At 45.9% G+C, this 25111-nt stretch overlaps 1 protein-coding gene across 2 annotated transcripts in view; it reads right to left on the reverse strand.

Moving 5' to 3' along the window:
• Positions 1–6496: 6496 nt before the first annotated feature.
• LOC143808613 (zona pellucida sperm-binding protein 2-like) overlaps positions 6497–25111 on the reverse strand; it is a 28675-nt gene continuing 10060 nt past the window's right edge. For both annotated transcript variants that reach the window (XM_077291467.1, XM_077291465.1), the window contains exons 10-22: positions 24390–24543; positions 23784–23992; positions 22265–22370; positions 20557–20747; positions 19943–20051; positions 19708–19874; positions 17371–17444; positions 17114–17241; positions 16563–16752; positions 15143–15281; positions 14835–14937; positions 6979–7073; positions 6497–6567 (exon numbers count right to left, since the gene is read on the reverse strand). In XM_077291467.1, coding sequence (XP_077147582.1) covers positions 6556–6567; positions 6979–7073; positions 14835–14937; positions 15143–15281; positions 16563–16752; positions 17114–17241; positions 17371–17444; positions 19708–19874; positions 19943–20051; positions 20557–20747; positions 22265–22370; positions 23784–23992; positions 24390–24543 — 1677 coding nt within the window. In that variant the 3' untranslated portion in view covers positions 6497–6555. The remainder of the gene's footprint in view (positions 6568–6978; positions 7074–14834; positions 14938–15142; positions 15282–16562; positions 16753–17113; positions 17242–17370; positions 17445–19707; positions 19875–19942; positions 20052–20556; positions 20748–22264; positions 22371–23783; positions 23993–24389; positions 24544–25111) is intronic.

Here is a 25111-nt window from a genome sequence, read left to right on the forward strand (position 1 = left end):
GCTTCCTATGACCACCTTCTACTGAAGGGATGCAAGTAGGAAGGGGTTGACAAGCTGGGGAATCTTTATTGTCCCCTGCCTTCTCCAGACGCTCAGCCAGGACCTCTCCAGAGAGGTACCACCACCCCCCTGGGATGGAACTAAGTCTGGACCTGGCCTGAAGATCCTCTTGGCAGCACTTTAGCCATAACCCTCTCAGAGCTGCGTTAGAAAGGCTTGTTGCTCTAGCCATCCTGACGGAATCTGCCGAGGTATCAGAAAAATACTGCGGCACCTTGAATCACTGGTAAGGAGCTTCGGATAGTCTCACAAGAGGCTCCCCTTTCAACTGAGTGCCTGGTTGGTCCAGGCAGACCATCATTGACCTGGCTGTACAAGTGGATGCCACTACTGGCCTCCGAGATCCTGTCGACATCAGGAACAGGAAACCAACAGATGTGAGGGAGAGGTGCTGCCCTTTTGTATCTGTAGGTTTCCTGTCCATGAAGGGCAGATCCCCTCTTGTGGTGCTGTTGGGTCACCTCTGTCTCGGTTCTGGGGAGTCACGGTGGCCTGACCCGGTCCGTGGCCCTGCTAAGGGGCGTCCAATTAAAGGTGTAGATGAAAGTTTATCAACTGTTCGTGACGCCACCTGTGGTATTCGGTCAGGGTGACCGACACTGCTTAGGGGTCTGCTGGGGTGATGTTATAGCAGCTAGATGGTATACCTTCCCACAGGTGAAGTATGTCCCCAGGGCTTCCCAGTAAGGTAGATGATGGTGTAGGTCGCAGTGAATAACGAGGACACAGGGTTGCAGTCTCTTTACCTTTTACTGTGTAGACTCCAGCATCCACAATCCAGAGCACTGCTAACAGGGCTGGCTGAATCCGGCCGGTCCGAAGGCACATCCAGAGTTCCCTTTGCAGGTGGAAATCAGTAGCCTTCCTACTAGCGCCTGTGTGTTGTAGTACCTCCCTGCTGAGCACCATGGGATAGTCCTCACAACTCTTGTGTATGTTTCTGATGTTCTCTCAGTCACCCAGATGGTATGGATAGGACGCACCTGTATGACGGGGTAGGCCTGGAGTTAATTTATAGGGACCCTAGTGACGCCCCTCTCCCACAATTGCCTCCGTTGTCTTCATAGGTGTAAAGGTGAGACAGCCAACCTAGAGTTAACTGCCCTGCCGTTGTCTGGAGTAATGTGTAGAATCAGTACTCCCTTGGTGTTCCGGCCACCGGCTACGCGCCTCAGAAGGATGTTGCCACGATCTTAAGGCAGAATTTCTCCTAGTGCTGTGATCTCGTTTCTCACTTCTCCACAATATACTTTGCTTCTTGTCCTTTCTTAGGATGCGGCCGCAATGAGGTGCAGGCGCAGCTCCGTAATGCTCTCGTGCTAGGCCGCTGTCAGGATCCCACCCCTGACAGAGACTTCCCTGGGTCTCCCAGTCAGCTCTCTCTCACTGACTCGATGTTACCGGGGCAGAGCCCAGTCAGCTTCTCCCTAACTTCCTATCCGACTACCAGTATTACCCGTGTGAGGAGTGGCCTAATAGATAGAACCCTTTGCTCCCCCTGGTGGCCGGAGTGTGAAGTGTAGTGTGTGACTGATACCTGGTCAGGTGAACTCTTTTAGTGCAATCAGATGTACCATCACTCCCCCCGGTGGGAGAGCGACATTACTGCAATGACCAGGACTCTGGGGGCGCCGCACTGTCATGGGGGACCAAATAAACATACATTTCCTTTAAATGAACAAAGTCAGGGAAATGCTGCTGCTGCTGCAAAAAAAAATAAAATAAAAATGCTGAATGAGGTGATATGCTGCATGTTAGCAAAAACTAGAGCTCAAAATACATCCATGAAATTTGATTATGTCGGTACTTCAAAACCCTGATATATATGGCAAAATCCAAAGCAAGAAACGGTGAACATAACTTCTGTACAGACAACTAAGGGTTATTCTTGCACAAGAGCTAGTGGTCAGTGACAACTGAAAGATAAGTGGGGATGGATAATGTAGAGTGATGGGCGAATGTTCTCTGGCACATGTGTGCCAACTGAGCATCTACAGGTGCTGGGAAAAAAAAAAAATGTTAGTGTCTCAGCGCCTGCATGTCTTGTGACTGTTCCATCAGCTGCACCAAATGCAGGGATTGCATGTGTTGCGGCTGTTGAAGAGCCGCAATGTAATAGAGTGCAGGGTTGCGTATGTCACCACGGAACAGACAGACCAACTGTTGAAGGGGATTTATTAACAGGGGTAAAATTCTCCTCGCAGGGAGTAAACGGGGTTAATAGTCAAGTAAAACAGTAAACAGTTAGGCGGAATCAAAGGGTTAACGAGTGTTCTTGTAACTTATCAGCCCAGGGAGGTCCTGACTGGAGGGTCCTTTTCCCAATGTGGATACAGTAACCAGCAGGGCTTGGGATCCTGAAGTCTCTTCTGTGTCTCCTGGAAGGTCCGGGGTTAAGTCTCTCTGCAATCTGTTCTTCGCAAAGTGAAAGTGAAACCAGGAAATAGCACAGTCTAGTCGCTTCTGCAAGAGCCTCTATGCACCAGGCTGACAGTCTCCCTGTATTAACGCTGTCACACACACTCTGGGTAGTTACTTATCACACTCAGGGATTCTTTGCTTGTCACTGCGGTCACCAGGGCTGCACAGTCACTGTCTCTGATTCTGGAGGCTACCAAATCTACACCCTCACATCCAGCCGTCACTCTGGTGGGTATCTCAGCCTCAGTGCCCTCACGGGGAGCACTCTGTCATGGGGAGCGCGGCGCTGCAGCCTGCTTTCTCTCTGGCACGCTGTCCCCTCTCTCGCGTGCTCTCTCCCCCGCACTTTTCTGACCACTCCCCTCTCTTTTCCCAGCAGTCAACCTGTCCCCTCTGTCCAGGGCAGAAAGTCTTCCCCCCAACAACCCAGCTGTCTGGCTATGTGGTTCCAGGCAAGGAGCAGGGAAAGCAACCTCCTTACATTCCCCCTCTCTTAAAGCTCGCCATTCCACGGGCGAGGACTCTTCGTGCTCCTCTTTGTTCTTCGGAGGGGAGTCAGATACCTGCGATTCTCGCATCTCCTTCTGCCTTTCTTCTTGTAGATACTCCAAGACTAAATGGTTTAGGAGCTGCTCATCAGTCAGGTTGAGATATGCTTTCTCTGCGTCATCAACAACTGCTGTCTTTTTTCTTCTTAGCTTTGCCGCTAGCAGATGTCTGCGTAGATGATTCATCCTCCTCCTTGTCGTGATCGGAAACTTTAGGGACTTCTTGTTCAGGCTCCTCAGTTTGGGGGCTTAGTACATGCAATTCTTCATAGCTCCCCCTCTCTTTGACAGGAGCATTCTTGTCAAACCTTGAGTCAGATGAATTAAGACCATGCAGGCCGGACTCTGTCATCTGCGCCGGGCTCTGCGGGCATCACTTCCCAGGTATTCTCAGCCACACGCCCTGTCTCACACAGCTGCTCCATTTCCCTTGTCCGATCAGGAACTGGTGAGCTGACAGCTAGCACATTCTTCACCTCAGGGGACGACATCAGTGGTTCCTCCTCCTCATCGGCTCGGACATTGAAAACGAGTGTCGCAGGAACACTTGGCACTTTCTCTCCTTCAGGAACTCGTGCTGGACAGGGTAGTAAAGCACTTTGGTGGTCTTCTCGAGAGAACGTCACTTTCTTCCTGCCGGTCTGAGTCTCACCAGAGATGCTTGACACCTTCTCCACCTCTCCTTGGCGTCCGACATTGTGGTACTGTCTTGTCCTAGGTGGAACTCTTCTCTTCCTGCCGTACCATTCCCTCCAGTTAGCAGGACCCTCAGAGGGGTGAGCGGATCTCTGCCACCGCTCTTCTCGGGTAGGGCAATTTCTGGACATGTGTCCCACCTTTCTGCACGTCCAGCACTCACGTCTGCGTCTGTCTGGAGGGCGCTTCAGTTTGGATCGTCGACCTCGGCAGGGGACATCTCTCATCTGCGGTTGCTCTTCATCCCAGGATACGGAGTTACACTCTGGGGCCGCCACCGAAGCCTTCTTTATGTGGCGCACCTCTCCTATATCTCTTTCTGGCGGCTTCCGCACGTTACCTCGGGATATGCCGCTGGTCCCCAAAACAGCAGTAAGGGCTTTCCCCAGACTCTCAATCTCCTCCCAGATTCTTCTTATCTTCAGCTGGGAATCCCGGGTCCACATTGCCTCTTCATTTTGACTGGATGCTCCGCAGTTGTAGCATCTAGGCAGTCTTCTTCGCCGAACGGCACTAGTCTCACTTTGGAGGGCGGTTTCTGCAGCAGGGATCTTCTTATATTCAGCCACCTCCTCACGGACTCGCTTAAGCTCCTTCTTCAAGTCTTCTACCCATTGAGGGGCTGTTACCTCCCTGCTCCATACCTTTCCCACTGGCACTACCACCCCTTGCTCTTGCTCGCGTGTGCGTGCCTCACTCCCGACCTCAGAGAAAGTCATATCTAGCTTTACATGCATGCGCTCTCGCAGGGCCTGTTTCATCAATACATCTCGCAAGCCTGTCACCAGTTGGTCTCGCAGTACAATGTCAATTGACCCCACACATATGCCGTCCTTCCGTATAATGGCAGTATGAAGCTCCTGCAGTGCGTTCATATATTGCGTCACGGTCTCCCCCTCTCTTTGTACCCGGCGGAACAGTCGCATGCGCAGCTCCCCTACGTCAGTGGGGTCCCCATGCGTCTCCTCAAGTATACGTAATACTTTGTCCAGGGTATCTCTCACCTGGGGGGGGGGGTCTTAGCATAACAGAGTCCTGTGCATCCCCCTCTAGGGCCATCACAGCTATTTCTGCCTGCAGTGCCGGTGTCATAGGATGTATCCGCATCATCCCTCGGATGCGCTCCGTCCAACCCCACAACATGACATTACTCCCTGAAAATTTTGGTAGGTTAGCTAACATGGCTCCCAGGGAGATGCTAGACCTGGGGCCTCCCTCAACTGCTTGGTCTGCCCCTTCCGTGCTACCGTGTGACATCCTGCCGACTACGCCAAGTGTAATAGAGTGCAGGGTTGCGTATGTCACCACGGAACAGACAGACCAACTGTTGAAGGGGATTTATTAACAGGGGTAAAATTCTCCTCGCAGGGAGTAAACGGGGGTTAATAGTCAAGTAAAACAGTAAACAGTTAGGCGGAATCAAAGGGTTAACGAGTGTTCTTATAACTTATCAGCCCAGGGAGGTCCTGACTGGAGGGTCCTTTTCCCAATGTGGATACAGTCACCAGCAGGGCTTGGGATCCTGAAGTCTCTTCTGTGTCTCCTGGAAGGTCCGGGGTTAAGTCTCTCTGCAATCTGTTCTTTGCAAAGTGAAAGTGAAACCAGGAAATAGCACAGTCTCCTCGCTTCTGCAAGAGCCTCTATGCACCAGGCTGACAGTCTCCCTGTATTAACGCTGTCACACACACTCTGGGTAGTTACTTATCACACTCAGGGATTCTTTGCTTGTCACTGCGGTCACCAGGGATTCTTTGCTTGTCACTGCGGTCACCAGGGCTGCACAGTCACTGTCTCTGATTCTGGAGGCTTCCAAATCTACACCCTCACATCCAGCCTTCACTCTGGTGGGTATCTCAGCCTCAGTGCCCTCACGGGGAGCACTCTGTCATGGGGAGCGCGGCGCTGCAGCCTGCTGTCTCTCTGGCACGCTGTCCCCTCTCTCGCGCGCTCTCTCTCCTGCACTTCTGACCACTCCCCTCTCTTTTCCCAGCAGTCAACCTGTCCCCTCTGTCCAGGGCAGAAAGTCTTCCCCCCCCCCCAACAACCCAGCTGTCTGGCTAAGTGGTTCCAGGCAAGGAGCAGGGAAAGCAACCTCCTTACAGCAACACAAACTCATTTTTTCAAATCTGGCCCAAGACATTAGGACATAAGCATGCTCCGATCACACTTTACCTGAGCATGTTCTCATCACCAATAGTGACTGAATGGTAACCCAGTGATCCTGAAATTAGGACTTTAGACCTTTACCAGTCCCATAGACAATGAATGGCACATGTGCCCTTCTGCTTCATTCAGGATGTGACTACAGAATGCCATTCTTGGGCTCAGCAGGAACAGAGGATTACTTGGAAAGCTTTTAGCTTTACAGTATTAACGCATTATAATATCTGCAGTAGTCCAATACCAAGTTGAGTGATTAGTAATAGGCTTTTGGAATCTAGGCAGAGGCCCTTTTTTTTTTTTTTACTTGAGGGGGCATGTTCTCCGTTCAAAGTGATCTGTGGTGTTTGGCATTTGACAGTCTTGTACAGGGCATACTGGGAGAAGAACTACCATAAAGTAGGTACACTGATGGTCAGTCAGGCCCTAGCGTTGCCAGAAATACCAATGACTTTTTTTTTTGGGGGGGGGTTTCCTGCTGGAGATTTTGTATTTTGACCCACAATCTTCCTCTCCTTGGACTGGGAGCTGTAGTTTGGAGACAAGTTTTGTGTTTGTAGACCAGAGTCAACATCCCATAACCAAAAGATGAACAGATCACAGCACACAGGTTATCCCCAGGCAATTTTATTAACAAAAATAAGTGCCTTCTTAAAAATGTACACCTTTGTCATTGAAGATTCTGAAATGAAAAAAAAAAGTTATATTTCTGTGGGGAACCCAATAAATCAGCTTTTGTGATTAGACACTAGTTATCACTTAACTTCTTCCCCAGTTCTACTCATGTCATCTGTTGTGAGACAACCAGAAAATAAAATGGCTTTATATTATAGTATATTGACACATTACAATATCACAATGCTCAGTCCTGCCCAAGATGGTCTACACTAGCCTCAGATTTGGGGCTAGCAGCTGCCAAAAAGCAGAGGTTAATCAGAGGCCATTGGCACAGGTCAACTATCACTCCATTTAACTAAAGGAGTTAGTAACCAGATTATGAAAGGGTGAATGGAATATACAATACTCTTCCAGAAATTCAGCATCTACTAAATTATGTGTAAGCTATGAAGAGTTTAGTTTTATCAGTACTTACACTGCTGGCATCTGCCCTCATTTTTGGTGGCAGTAGAAAAAGTTCTCCAGAAGAAACCCATCTGTGCTCGTCACTGGCTGCATCCACACTCCGCCCTGGCAAAGGATTGAATAAGTTACTGGGTGAAGGTTCTAAGGGGGCTTATTGGATTTAGAGCACATCAAGAAAAGTGAAAAAAAAAAAAAAAATACTTGGGATAGGTGAACATAATGTTCACTCCTGCAACATCTCTATCTTTGTACTTAGTACCCTAAGACCTTAAAAACAAACAGATTGAAGTCTTGTCACACAGTGGCACTTTTGTCGCTACGATTCGTGACGTTCCAGCGATATCCATACGATATCGCAGTGTCTGACACGCAGCAGCGATCAGGGACCCTGCTGAGAATCGTACGTCGTAGCAGATCGTTTGGAACTTTTTCGTCGCTGGATCTCCCGCTGTCATCGCTGGATCGTTGTGTGTGACAGCGATCCAGCGATGTGTTCGCTTGTAACCAGGGTAAACATCGGGTTACTAAGCGCAGGGCTGCGCTTAGTAACCCAATGTTTACCGTGGTTACCAGCGTAAAAGTAAAAAAACAAAACAAACAGTACATACTCACATTCCGGTGTCTGTCCCCCGGCGTTCTGCTTCTCTGCACTGTGAGCGCCGGCCGGAAAGCGAGCACAGCGGTGACGTCTGACGTCACCGCTGTGCTTTCCGGCTGGCGCAGACAGTGGAGAGAAGCAGAACGCCAGGGGACAGACACCAGAATGTAAGTATGTAGTGTTTGTTTTTTTACTTTTACGCTGGTAACCACGGTAAACATCGGGTTACTAAGCGTGGCCCTGCGCTTAGTAACCCGATGTTTACCCGGGGACCTCGGCATCGTTGGTTGCTGGAGAGCCGACTGTGTGACAGCTCCCCAGCGACCACACAACCACTTACCCACGATCACGGCCAGGTCATATCGCTGGTCGTGATCGTTGGTAAATCGTATAGTGTGACAGTACCCTTACTTTAAAGTAGGAATTGTTTAGAGGGTCCTAGCAAAGGGGAAGAGAAATACGTACGCTACTTACCTGGTAGCAGTGTTTTTTCAGGAGCCATAACAGCACAACGAGAGAGGGGATCCGCCCTTCAGGGACAGGAAACCAACAGACATAAAAGGGCGGTACCTCTCCCTCGCATCAGTTAGTTCCAGAACATGAGGACCTCCTTGGTTTGTAACACAGAAACAGCATAAACTTTGATACAATTTATTAATTAAGTGAACATATCTTTTCAAAAGAGGAAAAGAACGAAAGTGTTGAGCCATCCGAGAAAGAATAGGGTAGGGAATATAAGGGTGCTGTCATGGCTCCTGAAAAAAACACTGCTACCAGGTAAGTAGCGTACGTATTTATTCAGTCGCCATGACAGCACAACGAGAGACTTTCAGAGAAGTAAGAAACATTAGGGAGGGATAACAGCCTCAAGCACCCTTCTCCCAAACGTGAGGTCAGAGGAGCTACCCAGGTCCAGTCTATAGTGTCTCAGAAAGGTAGAAGGAGAAGACCATGTGGCCGCCTTACATATGTCTTCAATCGACACCTCGGACCTATCTGCCCAGGACGTTGCTACAGCTCGAGTGGAGTGAGCCTTTATACCCTCTGGGATCTCCACGCCACCTGCAGTATAAGCGAGAGATATCGCCTCCCTGATCCATCTGGCTAAAGTGTTTTTTGGATACTCTACAACCCTTTCTAACACCTTGATAAGATATAAAAAGGGAATTATCTTTCTTCCAGGGATCTGTAACTGAAATGTACTTAAGGAGGCATCTTCTCACATCTAGGGAATGAAAATTACGTTCTTTATCATTAGTGGGATTGGAACAGAATGATGGCAAAACCATTTCCTGTAACCTATGGAATTTTGTAGCTACTTTAGGAAGATAAAGGGGATCAGGTTTCATAATAACTCTATCCTCTCTAAACTGCATGTATGGCGGTTGTCTAGATAAGGCCTGTAGATCACTAACCCTTCTTGCAGACGTGAGCAACTAAAAGGGCTGTTTTAATTGACAGGATTTTTACTGAAATAGTATCAATAGGCTCAAAAGGAGTATGTGTTAGAGCTGAAAGAACCAGATTTAGATCCCATGGAACTATGTTTTGCATAACAGGCCTAGATCTAGTAACCGCCTTGAAGAATCTAGAAATCCAGTAATTGCTGGCTAGGTTAGAATTGTACAGTGCTCCCAGAGCAGACACTTGGACTCTAAGTGCTAGTGGCCAAGCCTAATTCTAAACCTTTTTGTAGAAATTCTAGAATTTCATTAACACAAGGTTTTTGGTCAATTTGTGCCCCTGAAACTGACAAGAACTTTTTCCAAATTCTGACATAGATGTTAGTAGTAGAGGCTTTTCTACTTTAGAAGTGTATTAACCAAATGCCTAGAGAACCCCTTCCCCCTTAGCAGCGACCTCTCAAATTCCACGCTGCTAGGTGTAAGTTGGCTACTTGTGGATGGAGTATTGGACCCTGAGAGGAGATTTGGTAATTCTGGGAGAATCCATGGCTGAGTGACTGACATCTTCCTCAGCCAAGGAAACCATGACCTCCTGGGCCAGAACGGGGCTATCAAGATTACGCGGGCCCAGTCTTCCCGAATCTTCCTCAGAGCTATCAGTATCAGGTTTAGAGGGGGAAAAGCATATGCGAGACTGAAGCGCCATGGTATTAAGAGAGCGTCCACTGCATATGGGTTGTCTCTTGGATTTAGGGAGCAGAATCGGTGTAGTTTTTTGTTTTCTTGGCTGGTAAAAAGGTCTATTTCTGGATATCCCCATAAGTGAATGATCTGATTGAAGATGGTTGGGTTTAAAGACCAATCCCCCTGTCTGAGCTTGTTGTGGCTTAGATAGTCGGCCATGGTGTTGAGCTTTCCTTTTATATGAAGTGCCGTGAGGGATAGTAGGTGATTCTCGGCCACCTGAAATATACGATCCGCGACCTCCATTAATGAACTGGACTGCGTACCCCCTTGGTGATTAATGTAGGCCACGGTTACCTGGTTGTTCGAGAACAGCCTGACGTGACGACCCTGTAGAGGTATAAGAAAACTGTTTAAAGCGCGTTCCACCGCTAAAAGTTCTTTTAGGTTGGAGGACGAGTCCTGTTCTGATTGGGACCATAGCCCCTGGGCCCAATTACTATCCAAGTGTGCCCCCCAACCCTTGGGGCTAGCATCAGTAGTTATTACTCTAGTAACATGGTTAGTCCAAGGAACTCCTCTACATAAGTTTGAAACACGAGTCCACCAACTTAGTGAATGAATGGATTCGACGGACAACGAGAATTTGTTGTCAAGCTGGACCCCCAGTCGGCGTGAGTTATGTAGGATATCCCACTGTAGTGTTCTGGTGTGGTATTGGGCCCAAAGAACCGCCGGGATGCAGGATGTAAGAGAACCTAAGAGTGACATGGCATTTCTGACAGAAATTAAAGGAGCGTTAATCACCCTCGTGACCAGCCGACATATGCTAACCACCTTCAAATCTGGGAGACGACATTCCTGCTGACCAGAATCTATAACTAGGCCCAGAAATTCCTGCGTTTTTAAGGGCTGTAACCGGGATTTTTTTTATAGTTAATAATCCATCCTAAATCGTGCAATTCTGCAGTCACCCTTTCTAGTTGGACTTTACAATGAGATTCTGAATGACCCACAATCAATAAGTCATCCAGATAAGGAACGATTAATATGTTCTGCTCATGTAGGTGCACCATAACCTCTATCATGATCTTGGTAAATACACGGGGTGCGACTGCGACACCAAAGGGAAGTGCCCGATATTGAAAGTGCTCTACTGTGCCAGCCAGTGAAACCGCCACCGTAAGGAATCTGATGATCTACATGTATTGGGACATGGTTGTCTTGGACCTTAAAGACGCCTACTACCATGAAGCAGTTTTCAAAAAGAAGCTTTATTGCCGTCTTCACAGATTCCATCTTGAAAGACCGTATTAACAGAAAATTGTTAAGGCCTTTCAAGTTAATAATGGTGCGAAAGGATCCGTCAGGTTTTTTGACCAGGAACAAAGGGGAATAGAACCCCTTACCTCTACAGGCACCTTGATTAGGACCCTTTTCTGTAGAAGCTCCTGAACCTCTGATTACAAAGCCAATTGTTCTGCAGGAGAAGAACGAATGGGTGTCAGCTTGAATTTATCTCGAGGGACTTTATGGAATTCGAATCTTAGTCCTTGGATTCTGAGCATCATAGAAGCAGGTCTATTAGTGATTTGTATCCAGGCAGGGTAGAAGGCCAAAAGCCTACCCCCCACCTGGTCCGCCAGTCATTGGGACTTTTTATAGTCTCAGGAGGAATTAAACATGTATCCTCTACCTCTTCTCCTGGTGTTGTCAAATCTGGTATTTTCTCTATTTGATTCTCGGTTAGACCAGCCTCTATTATAGTCCCGTCTAAAGAAGGGTCTCTTTAGGAAAGGAAACCGTTTCTTATTATCTCCGGCCTTATCCAGTAGATCATCCAGCACTGGTCCAAACAAATGTGATCCTTCGCAGGGAATGTTACAGAGCTTCGACCTGGCCTGTAAATCTCCTGGCCAACACTTAATCCACAGTGCTCTTCGGGCTGCGTTGGACAAGGCAGAAGATCTGGCGGCAAGTTTAACCGAATCCGCCGACGCATCAGAAAGGAAAGCAGCAGCGTCCTGTATAATGGGCATAGAGGCTAAGATCTCGTTCCTGGGGACCTTGTTCTTGAGTTGATCTTCCAAGTGTCCGAGCCACACCATCAGCGACTGAGCTGTGCAAGTGGCTGCGACTGCTGGTCTCAGGGAACCTGCTGATGTTTCCCAAGCACCCTTAAGGAACACGTCAGCTTTCCTATCTAAAGGGTCCTTCAGACTCCCCAAGTCCTCAAACGGAAGAGACATTTTCTCGCATGCTCTGGCTACTGCCGCATCCAGCTTCGGAACTTTGTCCCATGAGGATGATGCTTCCTCCTCAAAGGGATACCTCCTTTTGAAGGCTGGCGGAAGTGACCCTTTCCTTTCGGGCTTCTTCCATTCCCTTGAAATCAATGATTTGATCTTTTCCACTACAGGAAAGGACCTCCGGGATTTCCGGTCCAGACCCCTGAACGGAACATTCTGACTGAGGTTCCTCAATCCCCATCGTGTTGTTGACAGCTTTTACTAAGTTATTTATTCTGTCGAACGATAGACAGGCTCGACTGGACTCTATGTCCTCTGATGAGACCGATGGGAGAGAGTCAGAACTTTGTCCATTCGAGTCCGAATCTGACACCGAGATTGGGGATAACTTCTTTTTTCTTTTTGGCCTCCTTTTTATGCGACTTCATGGAGCCTCTCACTTCTTGCCTAACCAATTGTCTTAGTGTAGAAGCGAGGTTAGGGGCTTCCTCCTCAACCAGGCGCTGTATACAGGATCTACACTTTTTTTATGGCCATCAGGGAGTGGTTCAGTACACTCGGCACACTGTCTATGCCTGGATTTAGTTAAGCATTTTCCTCCCCTAGTAAGGAGAGAGGGAATACAAGGGAGGAAAATAATCAGTAAGCGAACCTTCACGTAGATCACTTACCCAGCCCTGCAGTGAATGGTACTGTAGACAGGGGGTTCTTCCTAGCCGGGTTTTCTTTACGGCCTGAGGACTTATCCGACTTCTGAGCCTTACTGGCTGTACCAGTGCGACTGCTGCCACTGGATCGGCGCTGGGAGATCACCGCAGGCTCCTCCGATTCCATATTGTGCTGCTGCTGTTGTGAAGTTCCGTCTGGCGATTCCATTATGCAGGGAAATGGCCAGGAACACCTTGTGGCCTACATGCAGCGCTTAAATAATGCCCCCGAAAAGGTACCACCCCCGGATGGGGGTCAGCAGGGAGAGGAATTGGCGAGACCGGCGCCACCAACAGGGTTCGCTCTACCCCTGGGCTCCGCCCCCGCCGCTTCCCCCGGGATCTAACCGGCCAAAACGCCGGAGCGTCGCCATTGGCCGGAAGGACGCAACTGCGCATGCCCCGTCGCGTCATCACACCGCGCCGCCCAGCCGCGTCACTTCCGGCCGCGGCTACAGCCAGCACAGCGAGACGCGATCGAGGATGCGAGTGGCGCCCCCGACCGATGCACACGCCTCCCGAAGACGCGGACAGACGGCAGAGTACCGGCAGGCACAGTTACCCAGGAGGAGCCCCCATACTCACCAGGTACCTGGCTCTGTAGACCACCATAGAAGCTAGCCCTGACATGTAGGCTGCTTCCTCCTGCCGCCACCGACACAAACAGTTCCCCTGCCGTGTGGTGCTTCCAGCCTCCTGGCTAAGCCGAGGTGGGGGACCCCCGCCACCTGTATCGGCCTGTCAGGAGTGGGATTCCTCCTAATTAGTGTTGAGCATTCCGATACTTGCTGTATCGGAATTCCGATACCGAGATCCGATATTTTTGTGATATCGGGTATCGAAACATTAATGTAAAAATGTGTAAAAGAGAGAATTAAAATAAAAAATATTGCTATACTCACCTCTTCGACGCAGCCTGCACCTTACCGAGGGAAGCGGCAGCGTTCTTTGTTTAAAATTCGCGCTTTTCTTTCCTTTACGTGAGTCCCGGCTTGTGATTGGTTGCGTGCCGCCCATGTGACCGGGACGCAACCAATCACAGCAAGCAGTGACGTAATTTCAGGTCCTTCAGGATTTTAAAATTACGTTCCGGCGTTGTGATTGGTTGCGTCGCAGTCACATGGGAGACGCAACCAATCACAGCAAGCCGTGACGTAATTTCAGGTCCTTAAGGATTTTAAAATTACGTCCCGGCTTTGTGATTGGTCCGCGTCCTGGCAACATGGCCGCCATTAACCAATCACAAGCAGTGACGTCACGGGAGGCTGGACACGCGCCCATTTTAAAATGCGCGCGTGTCCAGCCTCCCGTGACGTCACGGCTTGTGATTGGTTAATGGCGGCCATGTTGCCGGGACGCGGACCAATCACAGCAAGCCGTGACGTAATTTCGTCACAGCTTGCTGTGATTGGTCCGCGTCCCGGCAACATGGCCGCCCTGACCAATCACAAGCCGGGACTTCACGTAACCAAGTAAAAGCGCGAATTTTAAACAAACAACGCTGCCGGTTCCCTCGCTGAGGTCCAGGCTGCGTCGGAGAGGTGAGTATAGCGATATTTTTTATTTTAATTCTTTTTTACACATTTGTATGGATCCCAGGGCCTGAAGGAGAGTTTCCTCTCCTTCAGACCCTGGGAACCATCAGGAATACCGTCCGATACTTGAGTCCCATTGACTTGTAGTGGTATCGGGTATCGGTATCGGATTGGATCCGATACTTTGCCGGTATCGGCCGATACCGATACTTTCAAGTATCGGACGGTATCGCTCAACACTACTCCTAATCTTTGACCTTCATAAGGCCTGCCTGAAGAGGTTCCACTGTCAGGGACAGGAAACCAACTGATGCAAGGGAGAGGTACCGCCCTTTTATGTCTGTAGGTTTCCTGTCCCTGAAGGGCGGATCCCCTCTCTCGTTGTGCTGTCATGGCGACTGAATAAATATAAAATTCCATGATTCTATGAGCTACTGTAGTCTAAGGGAAGACCTAGCTGTGAGTGCAATGCTGCACTTAGCTGAGCCTTAGAGAATGAAGCGGAGGTGCAATGATACATCACTGCTTCATTCCAAGCTCTTCAGAGCCCTGGTTTTAGGGATCCATGAAGGTTCCAGCAGTTAACTCATCCTTTAGCCTTTGTTCTGGAACAATGAGACAACCCCTTGTAACTATGCAACACTTCTAGGTGAACTTCACACTATAGTTTTGAGTCAAATAACTCACCCAGTCTTTGCCGAGCAGGTATACAGGAACCCATTTGTGTGCAGACTGGATCAGAGGCCAGGTTGGAAGAATCACAGATAATCACATCACAATGAAAGTAGATCTGTGAAGAAATGTGCGATAACACCCAGTCATAACTGGAAGGTTCTCCCCAAAACATCTGCAACACTCCTTTCCCATCTACCAAGGTTTTCATTAAAACATTTGTGCACCAAATATCACCCCCCATAACACCATCACTGATTATATGGACAACTTTAAGGGGGTTTTCAGAAAAAAAACAACAACTTTAAGTCACAGGCACTCACCTCTCCCGAGTAGGCTGCACCCCCATCCATGAAGGTAAAAGTCTTCACTTCAAACCTTTTTAGATGTGATGGAAACTGTACTCTGGCATTAGTCCTCACCGGGTGGAAAATTGTCAGATAAGGTTCGTTGTGTTCACAACTGAAAGTTGAAAAGCCTGTTAATGGATCAAGCCCTTTCTTTGTTCAGATGACATACTGAAGCTTGTCTGACCTTCATACTAGGCTGGCCATGAATTGGTGCAGTCCATGGTGGACAACCTACCAGAAGGCAAAGGGCATCACTTGCAGGAACAGAGGAAGAAGTCTTGTCTCCAACCAGTGCAGTTAACTCCTGGAATTCCTGCAGTTATGGGGCATGCCCATTTTTGGGGGGGTTTGGCAGTGACTAGAGCCATAGGTTGGAGACTTCTGCCACCATTGCTGTGCACAAGATCTACTCTTTGAGCCTTATTGCAAAAGATTAAAACCCTGGGTCACCAACCATAATGGGTTCACCGGTCTCTAGCCAACAGGCACAACCTATTGTCTGCTGCAATTCCCTGGAGCATCAGATTTATTGGTTTGGTGTAACAGGAATTCTATCAGGTTTGCAGATCTTTTGGCCACTGACCAGAGCCATCAGTGCAGCCAATGGATCAGGGTTTCTTGAATCTTTTGATCATCTCTACACATTAAGTTTGCCAACATTTTAAAATGCCAATTCCTGCACTAACCCAAACAGTAAAGCTGATCAGCCAGTTGTGTATATAGACAGAGTGGCAAATCTGCATTAACTTTTCTAGAAAGACTTAACCAATTCCATTTGTCAGACCATTCTTCCATATACCATGGCAAATACTTGTTTGCATATAATTCGAGATAGTTAGCAGAAGTAACCATATTTGCCAACTCTTAAGCATTCAACTACAAAGGCTTAAGGAGTCTTCACATTTATTGAAATGCTCAAAAGATCTGCAGCAGGATCTGGATCATGGTACCAAATCCTTGCATGCAAAGATTAAAGCAGTGGTCTTCAACCCTTCTTACCTCAAGAGCCACATCTGGCATGCCCATCCTTCCACAACCATTGAGTAATCCATAGCCCCAATTTGTGGGAATGCCAGTGTCATACCAGCAAACCTTGTGCTAACCTCCCTTATTGGCAGGATACACATTCAAGGGTTGCCACCTTACCCTCAAGTTATTGCATCCAGCTTTAACCACCCCTCTAAGGCATCATACCATCTTTATCCCTCCTACCAGATTTGTTCTGGCAACTCACAGAAGTGACCATTTGAGACCTTCCATAGTTTACTAGACCTCATGCACCAGGGTGCCAGATAGCCATGAAACACATGGCTACCAAGCAACAGGTTGGGGATCCCTGGTCTACAGTTTGGTGCAGCAAACTAGAATCATAACAAAATGGTGTCTTTATTACCTGTTGTTGATTATAGGCCATGTAGGAAAGCTTCTCATATCAGGAGTTGTAGTAGCCCAGCAACTGTCCAAGAAGAGTTCCAGCCGTGGATCAGAACTATGTAGAAGCTCAACCTCAAAATACAGTGGTTCCCTTAAGTACTTAATAACTGGGTATTCTGTATCTTCATAGAAGACATTATATCCATCACCTAAAAGATTTGCATTCCAGGAAAATGATTAGTTGCGCAAGAGCACAGAAGGTGAATAGTGTATTTGCAAAAATAAATGCAGGTCCCTCAAATGTAGCTTGTACCCATCTCAAGACCTGTGCTGTTGTGCCACTTTTAGTAGAGTTGGGTGGAAATCTCATACAGATTCATGTGAATTCCTACCAGTCCACATATTGTGGCATGTGCTAGGACCCTAGTCTAGATTAATTCAGGTCCCATTGGTGAGCTCCAAACCAACAGTTATGGAAATACTATATTTTTAGGACATTAGAAAAGCACTTTAAAGACACCAAAGTGTAGGAACTATAATGAAGTCTGGTCATAGCTGGCTACTGCTTACTTTTACTGAGCCTTAACACAAGATCTAGAGGAGCAATTCCAGTCTGTGCACTGGGTGTAGGGTTGTCTTCATAGCTGTAGTCCACAACCAAGGTGCTGTTTGTTGTGTAGTTACAGGTCACATACATGCTATATATATAAAAAAAAAAAAAAAAATGAAGTCTTTATTTAACCTTCCAGAATATAAATAGCTGCCTTTTAATATTTAGACTAAAAATTGTACGTCAACAGGAAGTCTTCAAGACATAGAAAACTTACGTGAATAAGATTTTTCCACTTGAGATACTTGAGTAGGTTACATCATTCTCATAGATCATCAGGTTACCCTCAAACTGAAAAAGAAGTAGTTGTATATAAATTGTGACATCTCGTGTGTATGGGGGATCGTTGACTTGACAAGTTTTAAAGCCGATCATGCTTGATCCTTTTGTTTCTCCCAATACCTTTAGTTGTGCGAGATTGGTAGCTGCATAAGGAGTGTAGCAGCTCTTGTAGAGAACACAGCAAGTGATACCATGTTTTTTGAAATCAGGAGATACACTACTCTTAAAAGGGTTGCTACTAGACATCCGTATATTTTGGCAAGTTCCCCATGGCTGTCCTTATTTGGTTAGAGGTGCCACTAATCCAAGTCCCCTGCCCCTTGTCTACTTCACTGCAGTATTCATCTTTTTGCAGCCTCCAGCAGTTTGACCTGCCAGGTGAGACAGTGACTTCCAGCTGAGCCAGAACAAGGTCCTCCAACCTACATTGAGAGATGTGACTTACCTGTGACAATCTGGTCAGTCAGACGTTGGTCATGAGATCATGGTTTGTGACTGAAGCGGGACGAGGAAGGGCTGTAAATTTTGGCTGGTAAGCTAGACTGTTCAGGAAACCTAGATTAGTGGCACCATGCCAGTTTTTTTTTTTTTTTAGTGCTAGAGTGGCACTTTAATGCTTTTGATTCCCGGTAGCTCTAGGAATCATGTTTGTACATTATTGCTGAGACAGAAGGCCCACTTCAAATGACACTGATGCAATAAAATGGGGACATGGATGAAGCATCGCAATCCGTCATATTATATGCAATTAGCCCAGAACAGAATTCTGCCTCCCTGCACATGACTTTCATATGCCCCAAGAAATTTTGAGCCCATGTGTATACAGCAGTGCCAGTTGCATTCAGCTGTGTAGTTAGGCCAAATAACCCTATACTACATGTCCTTACAGTAGCCCAGCCATAATAAAGACTAGCCCTACATAGACCATCCAGGAGTAAAACAAAGTCTAAATATTTCTATTACCAGCGAAGCCAGGTATAGGATATATTAACCCCGAAGTTTTTCGGTTTTGTGTTCCCCGCTCCTTTTTAGAGCCATAACTATTTCAGTCAATATGGCCATGTGAGAGCTTGTTTTTTGCAGGACAAGTTGTACTTTTGAACATCATTGGTTTTACCATGTGTACTAGAAAACAGGACAAAAATTCCAAGTGCGGTGAAATTGGAAAAAAAAAAAAATAAATAAAAAAGTGCAATCCCACACTTGTTATTTTGGCTTCTTTAGTAGGTTCACTAAATACGAAAACTGGCCTGCCATAATGATTCTCCAGGTGATTACGAGTTTATAGACACCAAATATGTGTAGGTTCTTTTTTATCTAAGTGGTGAAAAGAAAATTCCAAACTTTGTTAAAAAAAACCCTGAGCCATTTTCCAATACCCATAGTGTCTCCATTTTTCATGATCTCAGGATGGGTGAGGCCTTATGTTTTGGGTGTCGAGCTGACATTTTAATCCTACCATTTTGGTGCAGATATGATCTTTTGATCGCCCGTTATTGCATTTTAATGCAATGTCACTTTGACTGAAAAAAAAACAGTTGTCATTTTGACTCACTACACTGTTTAGCGATCAGGTTATTCCATTTTTTTTTACTGAGATCGGGCGATTCTGAATGTGCATGTTTGATTTTAATTTTTGTTGTTTTTTTTTAATGGGGCAAAAGGGGTGATTTAAAATTTTATATTTTGAAAGACTTGTTTTTTGCATGCTTGAGTAGTCTCCATAGGAGACTAGAAGCTGCCATAACTTGATTGGCTCTGCTACATAGAGGTGATGTTCAGATCGCCTCTATATAGCAGATTTACTGACTTGCTATGAGCGCTGACCATAGGGGGGGGCACTCAACAAGCAAGCACTGAACCATAGAGGTCTCCAGGAGACCTCAGGTTGTAATGCCAAACCGGAGACTCGATCACGTGACGCAGGTCACCGATGTGCATATTTCTGGTCCGATGGCCAGGAGCACAATTTAAATGCCACTGTCAGTTTGACAGTGGCATTTAACTGGTTAATAGCTGCAGGTGGATCATGATTCCACCTGCACATGTCAGCAGTTTAAAACAGCTGACATGTCCCTGGAAAGATGTGGGCTCACCTCTGGAGCCCACATCAAAGGGAGGGACCCCAACATTGGCATACTATTATGCTCAATGTCAGTAAGGGGTTAAGTGGTTATCCCATACATTTCATGGATTGGCACATTTTATTTTTTACAATACCAACTGAGCCCATAAATCAAAGTTAAATATTGTGTCCCATAGAAAGCTTTACCCGTCGTGTTGTTCGACAATCTTTTACACTTAACACAAATTTTGCTATGCCGTCGAGTACAACTGGGCGACAGCTGGCATCTCTCAATACGAGTCTTGACAGGTCCATGTCTGGAATATTCCACAATTTTTTTACTGACACTTCCATTGTTCCATCTGAAAGGCAAACTGTAAAGACTGTATTAGACACTGAAGATTCACCACCTTTTCCCATTTTCCCAATGCCTTGCACATACCAACTGGGTTTGATTGTGGGTCACAGGAAATTACAACTGAGGAGACTTCATTTCCATCTTGATCCCTTATACTTATAGGAATGATTACAGCAAAACCTGCACTGGTCACCTGGGAGCAGGAAGACATGATTGTTAGACCAAATGGGTTCTTAACGTCACTAAAAGGGGCATTCCATTTTCAGCAGACTACCAACTCATCCATACACAATGAAAAGTTGAAGCTTCTCATACTTTCTAGATTACTACCGGGCTTCAGTTTGCTGGAATTATTCGTTTAATGGCATTTGTGGTTAGTGTGGAAGTTGAAAAATTAGCATATTTCCGATCAATTTAAACAATTTGATTTTTACACAGACTGGAAAAATGGAAATCGTTTTGGAAACTCATCAATGACAATCTGCATCCTTCCATGTTGGCTTTAATGTGAACGTCGGGTTTTGGTCATTTCACAAAGCAACAATTGCAGTGCCAATCCATTTTGACAGTTGTGATTAGGCCATACAGATCCAGCCATTGAAACTATTTGACACCAATTCTGCACTTTAAGGCCAGATTCTACTATATCCTCAGTACAAGCAAAATGTTGAAGGTTTTGTAACCTTGTAGGCACTTACCTCATCCATGACCAGATTAGAGGCTGCAGGTACCTCAACTGTAGAATGTGTTGCACTGACATTTGATAGCAAGCCATTACTTAATGTTGCCTGTACATTGTTGATGTATATAAGCCAGCTTGGATCAAGGTTTCCCAGCGTTGTAGTCAACATGCCACCTTTTTGTCCACAAGGACCAATAGTTGGTTGACCTGAAAGGGAGAAATCAACCATTGCCAGCTTGTAGAAGAGTTGAAAATTGGTGCATAGCCCCCATAAAGGGGCCTCAAGAATAGTTGTAGAAGAGGTCCATAGCCAGGAACAAGGTTGGTTATACCATTTCCATGTTGGGTGTACTGCTCCTTTGGAGTTCATGCTTAAAACATAAGGTTCAGCTCACAGTTGGGTAGGTGTTAGGCTAGTCTTTATAGGAAAGGTTTTTCCCAGGTTAGCAAGTTAGAGTCTAGCACTCAGAACACGTGCAAGTTCAGAGTGGAGTATAGTCAGGTAAGGAGAGTGGAGTGTAAAGCAGGACTAAAGGCAGATGTAGCATGAGGATAGATCTGAAGTTTTATCTTGATGCTGGGTCAGTATTGTACTTTAGGTCTGAAAGAGGTATTGAGTGCCATACCCCTGTGAGGAAGATGTCACCTGGATCTCAGAGAGGAAGGATGGTGGTCCTCAGGGAAGGAGGGTTCCTAGGGTAAGCAAGATCAGTTGGACAGAAAGGAGATGAAGACTGACAGACCAGGAAACATCACTAAAATAGGACTGACTTATTCTGTATGCTGCAACTGTGTAACTTAATTGCACAGTAAAGCTGAACAAGTTAACTCAGACCCAAAGTCTCTGGTCTTGCCTGAAGCTACAGCTGGACCTGGTCCCGTGGACAAGGAGGTAGAAAGCTCCTGAAGGACAGCGAGTATAAAACTTTAAGTCTGAAGTGTTGCTTTACGGTTAGGCATCTCTTGAGAAGTATTGTAGAGTGATATACCTGTTCTATGGAATGATCATGTCTGCAAGAGTGGGTGAGGGCAACCCAGAACCTAAATGAGGGTCCCTGTGTGACAAATTGTTCTGCTGCAGAAATGTGACATTGACCCATCAGACTGGAAAATAGTCACCACCATAACTGCAAGGCCCATGAGAGAAGAAAAACAAAACAAAACCACTGCTGGCCTTTTATGTGGAAAGCCAGAAAGCAAGCCAGAGAGGGTGTCAGTTTAAAGAGTAATTATCCAGTAGGGAGGTGAAAGTTCAGGAAACAAAGATCTGACTTTAGCAGAGGCCTCTGGGTTAAGGGTCCTTGGGTGGTGGATAAGGACAGATATTGAAGTACCATGCAAGCAGCACATGATCAGTAGTGTAGTGGTGATATCTGGCAATGCTTCACAGGTTTAAAATCAGAAACTTTCATAAATTTCCAACCCAAACATGTCAGACAGTTCCCACAGTTCTGCTGAATACCAGTCTGATTTATCATATGGCATACTGGTATTGTAGCTTTGCTGCATGAAAGCAGCCATTGATCTTTTAGTTTAATGCAATCTTTAATTTCATCCATCTGAAAACCCAAGTTCAAAAGTCTACAACTAGCATGTGAGAAGACACAGCATTCTCCCTTTGCTCATCGCACAATTTTCAACACTTCAAATCAGGTCATGTACTAGATACTGTAAATATTGGTAGTATAAGCAGTACAGAAGAGATTGCAACAGAGCCTACTCACGTAATAAACAGTCAATGGTTGCCGGTGTAGTGAAGGTTTCCCCATTTGGAGTAATTAGGAATCCAAAAGTTACATTCAGAGTGAACAGGATGCCATCAGGGACAGTCTGAAATATTTAACAAGTCAGAACATTTCCTGCAATTCCCAAACACAAGATTCGACTAGCTGCCTGCAACCCTTAAATTTAAAACCCACTCTGGTACGTTCTGATCCCCATCCTGCCTGGAGAGGGGACTGCAGCAACAAGTCCAGAGGACATATCAAAAGGGTGTCATGGGAATCATGGAATGAGACCCATAGTTGTGGGAGAGCTCATCTTCCACAGGGCAGGGATGGGACTTCATCTCATGCATTTCCTGAAACTCTGGCATCCACCACTTTAAGGCAAGTCTATCACTCCCCAAATTACATAGTCAGGTAATTAAGCATGTATATAGAGGATGTAGCTACCATAAGAGTCATACCAGTTAACTGTTACATGACCGGGGAATCCATAGTACTGCGGGTGTTTACAGCTATGCAATAAAATTTGCCTTTTAGAAGAAGTTTGTAGTCACCCCAGCTCTGATGTCAGTAACTTCTGCCCCTTCCTAGTTAGTGTCTGACAGCCATATTAAGAAACTCCTGTCTTTGCATTGGATTTAGATTAGTTTTAGCTACTGTAATTGTAAAAGTTCAGCTTGAAAAGAAACCTTCATATGTGCCTCTGCAGTCGAGTCATCTGATGAACTCTCCATGTGAGTACTGGCACAGACAGCCAAGACAGTGTCAAGAGCCCTACACTTGCAACCTAGTTATGGAGTCAGAACAGGCAGTTTGATGTTGTTACAAACACCCACATGCAAGTGAGGGTGCCTTGGTGAACGCTTCGTGTGGTTAGTGTCTTGGTGCACAGTTACACTTTTTGCATGTCAAGTGCTGCTTTTGAGATGGACAGAGCTTACATTTTAGTGGTGTGGCTGCATAAAATTATATATATATATATATATATATATATATATATATATATATATATATATATAGTCTGCATTTTACAAAGGCCAAAAGCCTAGTGTCCACACCTTTAGTACCAAATACACAGGTGCACAAACATGCCGTGGAGCCAATATAATCTACATGGTGTTAGTACACTGCGATTAATATATGAACTTCAATATTGCTGCAAATGTTAAGTGTAAGGGTAGTGTTTTTGATCAAAGATCTCAAAAGCCAGCCATGTTGAGGCAACCTTTAGTATGGATGATCTCTAGCCACTAAATGTCTTACCTTTGTGCCAAAACCACCTCATGTGAACGGGGAATGGTTGGATGGAGTATCTGCTCATTGGTCACAAACGCCCGTATCTTTACGTGTAAAGCAATATTTGAGTTCATGTATTCATTAATCACAGTGTGCTTGGTTACAGAAGCCAAGTCTCCTATATAGAGGTTTGAAAATTTGTCTAGTGTGGGAGAAAATTATAGCACTTCTGTTCTTACTATGTCATCTCAGAAATGGTTAGATTTGAAGTCTTACATACCTCTTTAGTCACACGATCATCACCAAAAGGAACTTTAAGAATGAAGGTCACATTTCCATTCGGAAGAGTTTTATTCTCAATAACGTATCCAAGGTTGACAGCTTCTGGCACTGGCAATGTGATGCCACCAATCGTCAAGTTAATTAACAGGACATCAGGGAGGAAGGTTCCAACCGTGATGTTAAACGTTAGAGTTGTTAGTATGGTTTCTACAAGGGAGGAGAAAACAGGTTATAGGATTAAAGGGAATCTGTCAAGAGGTTTTTGCCAGGTCATTGAGAGCTGGATGATTTCAGGGTTGAGATACTGATGCAAATGATGTGTGCAGTTATTGCTTCAATCAGTTTTCTGCTGCTGATGAGCTGTATAAACCCACTCACCACTAATTGGCAGTTTTCTGCCTATGCAAAGCCATCAGTGGTGGGGGTTAAATGGTAGTTAACTAGGAGGCACTAGACACCTAGTCCTGCAGTGAATCTCCTGCTGATAAGACACTAGTTGTATTTAAATTGAAAAACAGCCTAGTGACAAATTGCTGAAATAAAGATCTCAGCCCCTACATCATGCTGCTCAAAATACATGAGACACCCTTCTGTAATGACTTACCATTGGATACAACAGGCGGATGTGGTGCAAATGGGGTCGTTATATCCTTAATGATCGTGTACTTTGTGATGCCCCAGCTATCGTCCAGCCACAGGTTTTCAAGAAATGGGCAGATATTATAGGTTATCCCATACTGGGAATTTACAACATGGCTCTGGAGATGAAACAAGAGTAAAGATGGTCAGAAGTACTCAGCTCTGCACAATTGGGTAGGGTCTATGTGAAGGTAAAGTTTTACATCTACTCAAAATACAGAGATTATGTACACATTGCCACATTGGATAATGAGACAGCAACAGATACCAGAAGAATAGAAAGTTATTAATGGTGGTATTGTGATAAAATACACAGGAGTAGAATAAGTCATAATTAAAATAACTAAGCGAGTGCTGTACCAAACAGTTCAAGGGAATGTGTCACATTCTACATACAGTTTATGCTAGACCACATAACAGAAAATGAGCAGCTGAGAAGAATGATATATGGGTTTGTTGGAAGAGTTTTAGGATAACTTATATTAATTGAAATCCCTGCTTGCATGCATACAAGTCTGGTGGGTGGTCCTACTAGTGATTGACAGCTTCTCGGCATGTATTGTCATACCGTTAATCACTGGTAGGACTGCTCCCTGGACTCAATGAATAAAAAAGTGAAAGTTTTCTGAAAACTAATCACAAGTATCTGATCAGCTCCAACATCCAGCCTGCAGATCAGACCTTTTA

The sequence above is a fragment of the Ranitomeya variabilis genome, chromosome 2 (assembly GCF_051348905.1).
Source record: "Ranitomeya variabilis isolate aRanVar5 chromosome 2, aRanVar5.hap1, whole genome shotgun sequence".
Taxonomy (NCBI): domain Eukaryota; kingdom Metazoa; phylum Chordata; class Amphibia; order Anura; family Dendrobatidae; genus Ranitomeya; species Ranitomeya variabilis.